This window comes from Rhinocladiella mackenziei (genome assembly GCF_000835555.1).
Source record: "Rhinocladiella mackenziei CBS 650.93 unplaced genomic scaffold supercont1.6, whole genome shotgun sequence".
Taxonomy (NCBI): Eukaryota; Fungi; Ascomycota; class Eurotiomycetes; order Chaetothyriales; family Herpotrichiellaceae; genus Rhinocladiella; species Rhinocladiella mackenziei.
The window spans coordinates 1,736,184-1,750,234 of NW_013550599.1; the positions used below are offsets into that span (position 1 = coordinate 1,736,184).

Genomic DNA, 14,051 nt, shown 5'->3' on the forward strand with positions numbered 1-14,051 from the left:
CGCGCAGAGAAATTGGTGTCTTCTCTTCCAGAATAACAAGATGTCATAACAGACTCCCATACTAGAAAATAATGGAACACACGAGGGGGGTATATAAATCTTGATCATGGCTGAGCAACTCGTGAGTGTCTTGCCCAATCGAAGCATTTGCAAGTGTGCAAAGCGCAAACTGACCGTACCCTAAAACGAGCCAAACTTAGTCGAAGCGACAGTTCATCTCAAAGTCCAAGCTGTGGGGCAGTTCGGGGATGCCCCGCTGCGTCAAGTTAGCATTTGTCGCCGCTGCCAGTGCGAACCCGAAGCCTCGGGCCGGGAGATTATGAAGGACTAACACACCACTGCTAAGCCAGGGGTGCAATAAGCTCGCTATTGTACTAGGAGGGACAGAGAATTTGGAATCGAGCATTCTCGGTTCTCGTCAAGGACGACTTCGATTAGTTACGTGGATCATACAACGCCCGGCCGTGGTTGACCATGATCGGAAAACTTCTGGTCCGGATCGTAGGACAAAGGTGAGTCTTTCGGGTGCTCCAAAACCTGAAGGAGAGCGTCGGATGAGGCAAGACACGATAGAGTTCTGGCGCTGCAATGCAGACACAAGACAGTTGATCCATCTGTCGGTGCTGGTTTGAGCTGGACCGACGGTTGCCGGTGGTTAGACACCAGGACTGTCTCGGTAGCGAGGGTAGAACTATGGACGAGATAAGGCGGAGGAGGAAGAGGACGGTATGTCACGTCTCTAGAGTTCGCTGCAAAACCAAATCGGTTCTTAGATTGGTCTTCTCTTCTCGTGTCCCTTGACAGAGTTTCGTCAGGCTTTCTACTTCCATTGCATCGCCCTTGACCAACTCAATACTCCTTCCAGGACACTTCTCACACAACACAACAGCTATGTCGCTCGAAATTCAGCTGGAGTCTCCCAACGGGAAGTGGACCCAGCCCATCGGATTGTAAGTCGCTCTCCTGCCCTTCGGCGGCCTTGTTCCACTGCCCCCTATATCCCCGAGCGCAGGTTCGTTGCTTCCTCCATGGCAAGGACAACGTGTCCCTGCCGCTCCATCACAACAGGTTCCGCCGTCCTCTTACGTCGAACTGACTCCGCTTTTACAGGTACATCAACGGCGAGTTTGTAAAGGGCAAGGACGACAAGACTTTCGAGACCGTCAACCCAGCGACCGAGAAGACGATTTGTTCGGTCTACGAGGCCTCTGTGGACGATGTTGACAGCGCCGTCGCAGCCGCACGAGCAGCATTCCATGGCACTTGGTCGAAGATCTCGCCAAGCACCCGTGGGCAGATGCTCATGAAGTTGGCCGATCTTATGGATGTCCACAGTGATACCCTTGCCGCAATCGAGACCCTCGATAATGGCAAGGCTATCTCTATGGCCAAAATTGACGTTCAGCTGAGCTCAGGCTGCATTCGCTATTATGCTGGGTACGCCGATAAGATTCACGGGAAGGTTATGGACACGAATGCCGACACATTCACCTACACACGACACGAAGCTGTCGGTGTGTGCGGTCAAATCATTCCCTGGAACTTCCCTCTTCTCATGTGGTCATGGAAGATTGGTCCCGCTATAGCTTGCGGCAACACTGTCGTCCTAAAGACAGCTGAACTGACGCCTCTCTCGGGGCTCTATGCGGCCAGACTCTGCCAAGAAGCTGGCTTCCCACCCGGAGTGATCAATGTCATCTCTGGCTTTGGCAAAATTGCTGGAGCGGCTATTGCCTCTCACATGGATGTCGACAAGGTTTCTCACCCCCCTGCGCCCGCGGTTATCGGTCATGACTTACATGCTTATCAATCAGGTCGCGTTCACTGGGTCCACGGTCGTTGGTCGTCAGATCCTCAAAGCCGCGGCGTCTTCGAACCTGAAAAGGGTCACGTTAGAGCTCGGTGGCAAATCACCAAATATCGTGTTCAATGATGCCGATATTGACAACGCCATCTCTTGGGTCAATTTCGGCATCTTCTATAACCATGGACAGTGTTGCTGTGCTGGTTCGAGAATATACGTCCAGGAAGGAATATACGATGAGTTCGTCACAAGGTTCAGGGAGAGGACACTCAAGAATGCCGTTGGCGACCCCCATGATCCAAACACCTTCCAAGGCCCCATGATGTAAGTTGCCATCCGGTTGCCGCATTTGATTCTCAGTGTGAAATTGAATTGACATCCTGACGAACTCGAAGTTCCAGAGGTCAATTTGACCGTGTCATGGGCTATATCGAGGCCGGTAAGAAAGCCGGCGCGAAGATTGAAACAGGCGGTGGACGGCATGGAGATACTGGATACTTCATTCAGCCCACAGTCTTCAGCAACGTCTGCGACGACATGAAGATCATGCAAGAGGAGATCTTTGGTCCCGTTTGTTCCATCGCCAAGTTCAAAACCGAGGATGAAGCAATCAAGATCGGTAATAGTACCACTTACGGCCTTGCGGCCGCGGTTCACACCAAGAATCTTAACACGGCGATCAAAGTGTCTAACGGTTTGAATGCTGGGACCGTCTGGGTCAACCAGTACAACATGATCTTCTCGCAAGCCCCGTTCGGTGGATACAAGGAGAGCGGCATCGGACGGGAACTGGGGAAATATTGTCTCGCTAACTATACCAACGTCAAGACCGTCAATATTCGTACCGGTGATGCGCTCTTTGATTGAGGCGTGGACTTAGTTTCTGACAATGCAGGGAAGTCGAGTTTCCTGGGGGGATGTCATGTATCACACTTGAAAGGCGAAGGGGGCAGTCGCATAGCAAGATGACTAGGCAAGAAGGGTTAGTACAGAGCGAGTTGCGGTACTAACTGATCGGGGTATGTCAAATTGAGTATGTTGAGAGAATATGTATTGAATGCTCTGTCTATTTAGCAACTGGTCCTGCCAAGTTGCTGGTATTCACACACGTTTGGTTGGCCCCTTTTCTTCTCCCATTCCTACCCCTATATCCCAAAAATGGGCACTGGCTACTTGTTCAACCGTTCAACAGGGTACGATTGAAGACGAAGTTGACTACGTAGTGAGACCATGAAGTGACTGTGATTAATAGACATGAGACCCTCCATGCTGCTCCTCAGGGCCAGTTGGCTTTGGGTAATGTTATTCTGTACACCACATTTTGTTATTCTGTACACCGCTTTTGATTGGTCCGGATTTTTATTTTTCCGGTTATCTGCGCAGTTCGAAGATACGTGATGTCACAACACCTAAGTCTGCCTATATAGAATGCAGAAATGATGGTTAACGATGGTATCCTCTGCACGGTCGATACCTCGTGCTGACTAAGGTAACAAACCAGCGCCCATAGGCTTGGGAGGACCGCTCATAAGCCGGAGGGGGAAACCGCCCATGAACCGGGGGGAAACCGCCCATAAGCCGGGGGGCAACTGCCCCGCTTATGGGCGGTTCCCACCCAAGCCTATGGGCGCTGGTTTGTTACCTTAGTCAGCACGAGGTATCGACCGTGCAGGGGATCTCTACACAAATCCGGCTGTGTAGGCCACAATAATTTACAAAGTATACAGAGAAGCTCAAAATGCACGGTACTTATCTACCAAGGAAAAGGGAATCAAATGTGTTTATTGCTTCGCAACCACCTATAACGGGGAGAGTTTAACGCGTCACCCCTCCACAGCTACGCCACTTACTAGTGTTTTCTCGCCATCGCCGGGCCAACGGCAACAAGCTCTGTTAGCGCGGTGTACAGAATAACAGGATGAGAGCGTTAAGTGTACAGAATAAGGCGAGAGAGAGGTGGTGGTGTACAGAATAAGGAGAGTTGAGGCATGGTGTACAGAATAAGCAGGTTTTCCGGTGTACAGAATAACAAAAGTTGGTGTACAGAATAATACCCCCCGTTGGCTTTCACTGATCCGGCCGATACGGTCACGTGATCCAGCCTTGCGAGGCAAGGTTGTTTCTCGGTGAACCTTCCCCGGTCTTCCCTGCGGCCTCTTTTGAGGCTACAATTCATAACCGAGGAGTACTGGCTACAGTATCAGCGCACGCTGTGAGAATAAAGCCTGGAGACAGATTTGACTTGGATCCAAAATGAGTGATTGGAGAACCTGCTCGATCTAAGGTATTTCTCGTCTGCAACAAGCTTTCTACTCAACTCTTCTGCTTCGGCACGGTATCCTTATCTTTCAGCCTCACCTCTAAAACAGCGCCAGTCCCCTCTTTCACGCTCTTGATTGCTTCAGGCAGCAGCTCCGAGAACTCGTCCACAGAAGTGGCGCGTCCGGCCCACATCTTGCCCCCGCTCGCAGCCTTGGCAATACCAGCGTAGTCGGGGGAGGGCTCGAAACTGAGGTTGAGCTCTTCATTTGTGGATCGGCTGCCTTCACCATCAGCGTGGACTAGGAGAAGCGAGCGGCGGGGTGCATTCCAGCCTGAAACGAGTAATGGTTAGACACGAAGGACAAGGCATGAAAAGAGACATGGCGTACCCTTGTTGTTGAGAACGACGGTCAAGGTAGGGATGTTGTACCGCTGAGCAATCCAGTACACGGATCCGGGAAAGCTGAACAAGTATGAGCCATCGCCCACGATCTGGCAAACAAATTTCCCCTTGCCAGGGCCGCCAGCTCCGGCGTCTGAGGCGAGCTTGATACCCAACGACGCTCCGCCAGACCACCCCAGGCCTCCTCCACCCTGGTTGATCCAGCTTCCTGGAGCCTCAGCTTGTATCTGGTCGGCCACGAAGATTGTTTCGGTGACAGCCTCGACGGTCCAAATTGTGTCATCGGGACATAACTTCCTCGCCTCGGCACAAACATAGGAACTCGATAAGGCTCCGCCTTCTGGAGGTGCAGCAAGACTTTGGATTACTTCAAGCCGCTTCGCATGACTCTCTCCTAGTTTCATCCAGCGAATATCAAATTTCTCAGAGTCAAGAACATTTCCATACTGCCGGGACAGACACGTATGAAGTTGTTTGAATGCAGTCGTGGCGTCGGCCTTATAACGTTCAACGGCGGGAAGATAAAATACCGGCATCATGTTCTTGAGAGGGTCAATGTCGACGTGCACGATCTTGCACTTGTCATTGGGTCTGCATTGGGTCGGAATCCAAGGCACATCGCAATCCACAACCAAGATGAAGTCTGCTTGCGGGATGTCGTCATCAACGCCATATTTCATGCCAAGGGACGCGCGATGCGAGAAGGGGAAACACAGGTCACTTCCATCAGTGACTAGGACGCGAAGACCTTTCATCGTATCGGCTAGAGCAATGAGCTCCGGTACGGCGGCGTGATTGCGACCCGAATATCCGGTTATCAGTAGTGGCCGCTCCGCATCTATGAGTTGCTTGGCGATGCTTTCCACGCCCTGAGGCGGCAACGCTGCAGGCCCCACCGTCTTCCAGACGCTTTGATCCAGCCAGTAAGGCTCAATTTCCTCAGCCATGGTCTCTCGCGCGCCGACAAGATAGACCGGCCCTGGAGGATCATTTGTTGCAAACTGCAGTGCACGGTGGACCATCTGTTTCACATTCCTCCCTGTTTTGATCTCTCCTGAATACCGACAATACTGCGCCACTATCTGCTTCTGGTCTGGCACATCCTGAATCCAGTGGATGTATTCTGTCCGCGAACCACACAGCTCACCTTCCACCGTGTAGGGGCTTAGACCCGCAAATATGAGGACCGGGCTGCGACCGGCGCTGGCGTTATGGACGCCGGCGCCCAGACTTTGAGTGCCAACGTCGACATGGACAATGACGCATTGAGGCTTGCCCGTCAGACGGGCGTAGCCATCTGCCATCGACAGGGCGACCATCTAGGAGAATTTGGCAGCATGAGAACAAGGCAAGGGAACGCTAAAGAATTGGGTTACTGGGAACGAGCTCACCTCACTGGGACATGTGATGATCCTGGGAAACGCGCCGTTCTTCTCATTCTGTCCTCGCACGATCGCTTCTATTATGGAAGGATGATCTGATCCCAAGTTGACGAAGCAGTGGGTTATGCCAGCCTGTCCAGAGACTACATGTCAGTCCGCTGCGAAATGGCGCCGCACAGGATTCAAGGGGATGCTACGTGCCTCCCATATCGCCTCGAAAAACGCGACAGACGTGGTGTACATCGTATCCGAAATGGAGGAGAGTGGGAATTAAGTGCTCAGCTCTCGCGAAGCCCGTCTCACGAAGACTCTGTCGTTGAATTTCTCCCGTGAAGTCTTGGTCGACAGTAATAATACCATTAGCAAATCCGTCACCGGGCCACATTATCAGACTCTAAGCGACCATATCTGCATCACACAAAGAAAGATTTGAGATATTCACAAAGCTCGTTTGTCGGCTAGCAGCGGTAAGATGTCAAGGCCCAAGCAATGCCACTGAAACGGCTGCGCAACCCCACCATACCGGACAGGACTACGATGGTATGGAATACCGTGCTCGCGCGAGCTCCTCGATCCAGACTGGGGATTTCTTGTCCCTGGACCCTCGGTCTCGGCAAGGCTTGACCAACTCCCCTCGAGCCGAATCGTATACGAGTGAGCTCCAGACACTTTTCACCGCTAGAGACGGTTCTTCCAAACTTCAAGGGATTATCGCTGGCATAGGCTCTTGGTGTTCTGCCCCAGCAACTGCCGAGGATTCTGTTCGGCTGTAGGCTATCGCCTAAGGGCGTTCGGTATGTCGTATTCTGATGGTCAAGCTGGCCAAGGTGTATCTAACAAAGTTCACTGCTTGGGGGCCACCTAGACCGAAGAAAATAGTTGACAATTTTTGGTTTCTTCCTTCCCCGCTCATTTTGCACCCCACATAATCAATCGTCGCCTATTCAGCCTGAGTGTATGCGGGGGAATTCGTTCTTTCAACCCTTCCTCCGTGAAGCGGGAACAAGACTCCGGGGAAGCATCGCAAACTGGGCGACTACCGATGACCAGGATGGCGCGAAGGGTGACAAATCGGTTCAAAGCAGCTCTCCTGAGACAAGGATGAAAGTTATATAACTCCACATAAAGCCCAGTTGAGCCTGCGCCAGCAGAGTAAGAGAAATTAGCGGATGGGTTCCATGGCAAAGAAACCAACTGACAATGGTCTCCAGAGATCCGACGCACACCTAACAATGGAACAAGGAGAAAGATCCCCAAGAAGTTCGTTTACGCTACGAACTCACCGCCCTGGAGATATGGGTCTGATTGTATCTCGGCATGGGGCGCTGTATGCGGAAGAATACGGATGGAACGAGCGTTTCGAGGCTCTTGTCGCCAGAGTTGCGGCCGATTTCCTCGAAAATTATAAGCCAACATTGGAACGCTGCTGGCTCGCAGAACGCGACGGAACGTTCCTGGGCTCTATCGTGTTGGCTCAGGACAGAGAGTCAAGCAATACAGCTAAACTTCGGTTGCTCCTTGTGGAACCTAGCGCAAGAGGAAAGGGACTCGGGGCGACATTACTACAGCAAGGCATCGATTTTGCGCGGGATGCCGGCTACCAACGGATCGTCCTTTGGACTCAAAACGTGCTCACTTCCGCGCGACGACTCTACCAGAAAGCCGGATTCCGTCTGATGCGACAAGACAACGAGGAGAATTTTGGAGCGAAAATGACGAATGAGCATTGGGAAATGAGCATATCCAAGCATGGCGGGCCAAAGCCATAATGGCAATGATATGTTCACGCCCTCTGGACACAATGACACCCCTCCCGCTAATATGTCGGCATCCCTCTTCAAATGGTACAGCACGCCCTCCACACCCATCGGAGAAATAATTCTGTGAACGAGAGTTCTTGATTGACCCATTGCTTGAGCATCACGGGACCAGGTTCAGCTCGCGCATTTTACCGTGAAAGACGGTCTTTTACTTAGACGATGCTTCCTCACATCAGATTCCCGGCTTAGACACCTGCCACATAGCGACTGTAGAAAGTTGCGTACATTACGTGCTCTTCTTCTGTAAGTAAGGACCACTCACTCTGGGCCTTCTATATCGATATCCATGAGCCCGATATGTGGTGGAGTATCGGTGGAAGTATGCACATAATATCGGCAGTGGGCTCAATCGTACACTATCCGATCTCGCTTCGAGCCAAGGGGCCACGAGAAGGTTGTGGAGATACTTTTCACTGAAGGAGCGGATGTCAATGCCCAAGGAGGGGACTACAGAAATGCCCTTCAGGTCGCATCGGCTGGTGGACATAACGGGGTGGTAGGGATACTTCTTAGGCGGAAAGTCGATATCAATGTTGAAAGTGGGCGTGATGGCACTGCACGGCAGGTAGCGTCAACTGATGGGTATGACGAGGTGATGAAGACGTTGGGGGATGCTGGGGCAGATGTCAACGCTCACGGAAGAGAGTATGGTAATGACCTACTGGCATGCCGGGGCAGACGTCAATACCCAAGGAGTGAGTGGACCATGGCCATGCACTGCAAGCAGCATCGAATAACGGCCATGAGACAATGCCCTGAGTTGTAGCTTATTCTGTTAATCCACTTTTGATTATAATATTGGGCGCTGAGCTTTCTTGCTGCTTGACTGTGGAAGTTAGTTCGCCTTTAATGATAGAAGTCAGCAATGCTTCGACTATATTGAAATGTAGAGTGACCAATCATTGGCTAAATATAGTCAGGCTTCCGCCATCGCTCCCGGGCCCATGTGGCGAGGCCGGTTTTGCAAGCCACTGCGTCTCAAAGTCTTTCGGAGATGGACACAACTGGCTTTGGGGTCCAAGTTCGCATGGAGAACAGCGTCCACGTGGAAGATCTATCACCCGAGCCCAGGGGCTCTTGGTGTGTTCCACTGTGTCTGTCGCGGTTGGCTCGATATCTACCATTAGAGAGATAGTATCGTCCTGCCTCATTAGATTTAGCTCCAACACCAACTGGAGCCTGAGATCAGCCCACTCTTTTTGTTGCCCGCTGCCACGGGAATTTGACTTTTTGCTCTCTTACTTGCTATTTTCTGTCAGCTATCTCCCCTATCAGACTCGGCTCGTGTTTGTCTTTTAATCTCCGTCCAATTAACGCTGGCGGACATTTTCCTTCCGGCTGGGTCCCTGGAAAATGGTCTCGGTGAGCCATTTGATTTGGTGGCCAAAGCTCCAGACCTCAGGCTCGTTCGGGCCTAGAGAGTCCCCGTAGTTTGGTGTTTCCATTGGAGCTTATGCTCTGGGCAAGAGATATCGCCCATATTGCCTATCTGCTTGTCGTTTTCGTTCGTGTCTGGTCATGGCGACGATATCTTGACCTGTGTGGAACTTCTCTTTCTCTTTTCTTCCATTTTTGTATTCGTTAGAGGTGTTGCAGGGTCATTGTGTCTCTGTCATTGTTTCTCACGGTCCCTAGTACATCATGACTACCACGGAGGAGAAAAAGGATCCCGTCAGCGGCGAAACGCAAACCCACTCTCCTCCTGACACTGAGGTCGGAGACCTCATCAATGCATCCGGTCATGTCCAGGAATTGGATCGAAACTTTGGCCTTTTGGCCGCTGCCGGTGTCGGTCTCGTTGTTGGAAATGTTTGGCCAGCTGTCGGCGGTTCTATTTTGGTTGCGATCTTCAATGGCGGTCCCCCGGGAGTCATCTACGAATTCATAACCGTCTCGGTATTCTACTGGATTGTCGCTGCATCAATCGCTGAACTGGCTTCGGCCATCCCTTCTAGCGGAGGCGTGTATCACTGGGCTTCTGTAACGCCCGGGAAAGCCTGGGGCCGAATCGTTGGGTAATGTTCCCGGCTCTGAACCTATGCTCTATCTCATGAGGGTGTATTTTAGATTTTATGCTGGCTATTGGAACTGGCTGGCATGGGTTTTCGGAGCCGCGTCAATGAGCTTCATTTTCGGTTGGTGTCCAGGTTCTCTCTCCTTCGAATGTCGATCATTGATCACCCACAGCAAATACCATTGTCCAAATGTATGGAGTCACACATGGCGATTTCGAAGCTAAGCAGTGGCACGTCTTTGTCACCTACCTCGTAAGTACAAATCCCTTCTTCAGTTGGATCGGAGAGATATGGAACAAGCTCCTGATAAGTGACTCGATGCGTCACTGACGAGATGATAAGATTGCGACGTGGATTGCCTGCGCGTGCGTTTGTCTCTTCAACAACGCCATGCCTCACCTCAATACCGTTGGAATATTCCTGATCCTCTCAGGCTTCATCATCACAATAATTGTTCTGTACGTCCGGAATCATCTATGACGATTCAAGACTGATGACTAGACTTAGGGCGGCGATGCCAGAAACCGGTGGACGTCCTCCACATGCCTCATCCAGCTTTGTGTGGACAGAGTGGACAGCAGATATCGGATATCCCAATGGGTATGTGTCCTTGCATTGCAGAACTCATCAGTCGCTGTTTTGTTCTGAAGTCTTTTCTTGCATGATGCTGACCGGAGCATCTTCCGTCATAGATTTGTCTTTGTGGCCGGGATGTTGAACGGGGCTTACGCCGTTGGAACCCCGGATACCGTAAGGTAGGCTCCCTGGGAAGCGATCAACACTCGGATGAGATCGGAGGTGCTAAGACGGGTTGCAGTCACATCGCCGAGGAGATCCCCAATCCGGGCAAAAAGGTCCCCATCGCAATTGGCACCCAGATGGGTATCGGATTTGTCACCGGCCTGTGTTATATCATCGCCTTGATGTACGCCATCAGTGATTATGATGCGTTGTTCGAATCGCCGTTTCCGGTCGCCGAAATCTACAGACAGGCCACAGGTTCGTCTGCGGGCGCAATTGGTTTGTTGTGCCTGTTACTCTTCTGCGTAGCTGTATGCATGGTGGGGGTGTACATCACCGCCGGCCGAACCTTGTGGGCTCTTGCTCGAGATGGCGCCACTCCATTTCCCAAATACATTAGCAAGGTCTCCCCGGGACTGGGAATGCCACTGATTGCAACGCTAGTCTGTGGCTGCGTCGTGACCGTACTGGGCTGGTGAGTTATCCCAACATCTTTACCGAAAATGCACTCACACCGTGACAGCATTTATGTGGGCAGTACGACGGCCTTTAATGCATTTGTGGGGAGCTTTGTTCTAATGAGCACGTCATCGTCAGTAGCAATTATCCGACACATCCAAGTTGAATCCATTGCTGACAGATATAACAGCTATGTTGCGGCCATCCTCCCTCACCTTCTGACAGGGCGCAAAAACATTACCTTTGGGCCTTTCCAGTTGAAGAAGTTGGGAGTTCCGCTCAATTTCATCGCTTGTGGATACATGATGGTGTGGTTCGTCATTTACTGCTTCCCATATTATCTGCCAACAGATGCCCAAACCATGAACTATGCATGCTTGATTTGGGGCGGATTGACAATTTTTGTAACGGTTTGGTGGTTTGTTGGCGCCCGCAAGGGGTATGTGGGGCCAACGACGACCGGAGGCATCAATGCGCAAATTGAGCAAGTGAGACGGGCCAGCGTAGAGAAGCGAGCATCGGTGTAAGAATAGACAGAACGAGTGATTAGTGGCAATTCTTCGACTTTGTAAGGGAGTGAAGATCGCCTCGACATTGGGCCGGCAAAACATCGGCTGATCACGTGGTATAGACTTCTTGGCGACCTGCAAGACTTGGCGCTCCCACAGAGAATTTCCTCTCGAACCCGCACCCGTTATCGTGACCATTGCGACCATCTCAGCTTCGGCCCCTTTACACCACCGAGTCTGTCGTCAAGATGTCTGACAACGGCGAGGTCGAAGTCGAAAATCCCGTCTCAGCTTTCTCTGTCCTACCCAAAGACGTCACCGCTGAGATTGGCAGCATCAAGCTCTTCAACAAATGGAGCTATGAAGATGTTGAGATCAGAGACATCTCGTTGACGTACGGATCCCTAGGCTGAAACAAGCGATGACCAAGGAGGACTGACACTTTTTCTCTCTCTCTACAGCGACTACATCCAAATCAGATCTCCCGTCTACATCTCCCACTCCGCAGGCCGATATGCCGCCAAACGATTCCGAAAGGCACAATGCCCAATCATTGAACGACTGACCAACTCCCTCATGATGAACGGTCGCAACAACGGCAAGAAGCTGATGGCTATCAGAATTGTGGCACACGCTTTTGAGATTGTAGGTTCTGTCCACAACGATATTGGAAGGACGGAAGGAAATTCTGACGACGGATTTTCAGATCCACATCATGACCGATCAAAACCCCATCCAGATCGCCGTTGACGCCATTGTCAACTGCGGCCCCCGTGAAGACAGCACCAGAATTGGAAGCGCAGGCACAGTCCGAAGACAAGCCGTTGATGTCTCTCCTCTCCGTCGTGTCAACCAAGCCATCGCCCTCCTTACCATTGGTGCCCGTGAAGCCGCCTTCCGGAACGTCAAGAGCATTGCCGAATGCCTCGCTGAAGAGCTGATCAATGCCGCTAAGGGAAGCAGTAACTCCTATGCTATCAAGAAGAAGGACGAGTTGGAACGTGTGGCCAAGAGCAATCGGTAAAATGCTCACGACGTTATGGTGTTTTGCGGGAAACTCACATAGTACGATTTGCGCTTGTGGTGATCATTGCAAAAATGCAGGTGGTTCAAATTCCATCTCCGAGGCATCGAGCGAGGTCGCATACCCACTGGTGATGAAACTCGACAGGATTGCAGATTCAATGCTTAGATTATGCTGATGTCCACAAAAGAAATCAAACAATCAAAACTCGAATCTATCTTGCAGCAGGTGAATTCAGACCCATGTTGCTAATATACTGGGCTTGGAGCAGCATGGTTGTCCACACTGGTGGAGCCAAATGGAGCCAACGCTATTTCTGGCCAGCTTCATCACAATTCAACAATTCTAACCGTGCAGTTGGTACTAACGGTGACCTACTCCCTCCAGGAAGAACACGATGATTTCTTACTCCACGAAAGGTGCTTTAGGGATATGTGCGAGGCGCCATTCCCCCCCCCCCCTCCCTCCTGTTTTCTTCTATTGTTTATGCACAGAGCACCTGAATGCAACCCCAACCACCTCAACGATCTCAATACCTCATCTGGACACTTCCAAGTTCACTCAACCTCCTAGTCAATGCATTCCCTCGCTGCTCACAATACGTTCTTCGGTCACAAAAAGCTGCTGCAGCGACCACGATGGACTTCTTATCCGAGGTATTGCTTGCTGAATCTGTCTCAGGGAAGCCCCAATCATCCAACCCTCAACGCCATGTCCGCCCATAGATGATTTCGAGCATGTCAACGTGTGTTGGAGATGTTAAGCTGGACTCCCCATCCCGTTGCCGCTATTTATGTCCGCCACAAGCACCTCTGTATGTGCCAATATTTACGTCCTCTTTACCACGTGTGCCAAAAGTCTTTCGACGTTTCTTCATTGTGCACCAAAAATTATATGATTCATTGCACAACAATCATATCCGGCCGTATATTCCAGAAACTTGTTCACATCTCAGGAGGAGGGTATCGCGGAGGTCTGGCTTCTCCATATGCCATCATCTGATTCCTTGACCGGACTTCCCTCATATATGCTTCCTGGGACGGGTCCTTTGAATTAAAATTGGTCCCTGTATAAGTCTCCTTGCTGAAAAGTCTGTGGAAGGCGAAGCCGATGGTGACAGATGCAGCGGCGCCTATAATACAGAGGAGGACTACGACTTGATCGGGGATGCCCATATCGCGCAAGAAACGATGAACCGACAATACTGTGGAGCGAGACTCGAAATAAGACTTCGAGTGGATAGGCCGAGAAAATTGGTGATCTATTAGGGAAGTGCAGGCTCAGGAGGCCCAGTGCGGGAGGTCGTTATGATAGTTCGAGCGTTTCCAGAACGAAGAGGAAATAAAACGAAAGTTGGGCTGGAGAGTATCTGGCTAACTCTATCACAAAGTATTTGAGATCAGGAGTTTGCATGGACCAGCCAAGGACTCGATTCAGAGCTTCCGCCTGTGATATATATGAACGATGGTTGTCCCAATTCGAGACAACAAATACGCAGGAAATTGAAGTTTCATCAACACACGGCACTTCGGATCAGCCGCCCTCTTCGCGAATTATACTTACCTATGGTCCAAAAGAGTTCCATCTTGAGGAGCATCTCCGGTGGATCTGCGGTTTTGACAATCGATATCT

General features: G+C 51.1%; 5 protein-coding genes across 5 annotated transcripts; 4 read left to right on the plus strand and 1 right to left on the minus strand.

The window, feature by feature from the left end:
- Positions 1-891: 891 nt before the first annotated feature.
- Positions 892-2,671, plus strand: Z518_08427 (aldehyde dehydrogenase; the record flags this gene model as incomplete). The annotated part of the gene is made up of 4 exons (XM_013414168.1): positions 892-950; positions 1,111-1,756; positions 1,815-2,128; positions 2,200-2,671. The coding sequence occupies 4 exons, from the start codon at positions 892-894 to the stop codon at positions 2,669-2,671; spliced, it is 1,491 nt and encodes a 496-aa protein (XP_013269622.1).
- Positions 2,672-4,117: 1,446 nt separating this feature from the next.
- On the minus strand, positions 4,118-5,788 carry Z518_08428 (uncharacterized protein; the record flags this gene model as incomplete). Its single annotated transcript, XM_013414169.1, has 2 exons — positions 4,118-4,398; positions 4,456-5,788. 2 exons carry the CDS (start codon positions 5,786-5,788, stop codon positions 4,118-4,120), a joined length of 1,614 nt encoding a protein of 537 aa, XP_013269623.1.
- A 1,295-nt stretch (positions 5,789-7,083) lies between these two features.
- On the plus strand, positions 7,084-7,620 carry Z518_08429 (uncharacterized protein; the record flags this gene model as incomplete). Its single annotated transcript, XM_013414170.1, has 1 exon — positions 7,084-7,620. One exon carries the CDS (start codon positions 7,084-7,086, stop codon positions 7,618-7,620), a length of 537 nt encoding a protein of 178 aa, XP_013269624.1.
- A 1,692-nt stretch (positions 7,621-9,312) lies between these two features.
- On the plus strand, positions 9,313-11,413 carry Z518_08430 (uncharacterized protein; the record flags this gene model as incomplete). Its single annotated transcript, XM_013414171.1, has 9 exons — positions 9,313-9,686; positions 9,739-9,806; positions 9,859-9,938; positions 10,029-10,144; positions 10,194-10,286; positions 10,379-10,441; positions 10,504-10,902; positions 10,951-11,019; positions 11,077-11,413. The coding sequence occupies 9 exons, from the start codon at positions 9,313-9,315 to the stop codon at positions 11,411-11,413; spliced, it is 1,599 nt and encodes a 532-aa protein (XP_013269625.1).
- Positions 11,414-11,643: 230 nt separating this feature from the next.
- On the plus strand, positions 11,644-12,419 carry Z518_08431 (40S ribosomal protein S5; the record flags this gene model as incomplete). Its single annotated transcript, XM_013414172.1, has 3 exons — positions 11,644-11,789; positions 11,857-12,040; positions 12,102-12,419. The coding sequence occupies 3 exons, from the start codon at positions 11,644-11,646 to the stop codon at positions 12,417-12,419; spliced, it is 648 nt and encodes a 215-aa protein (XP_013269626.1).
- Positions 12,420-14,051: the final 1,632 nt, after the last annotated feature.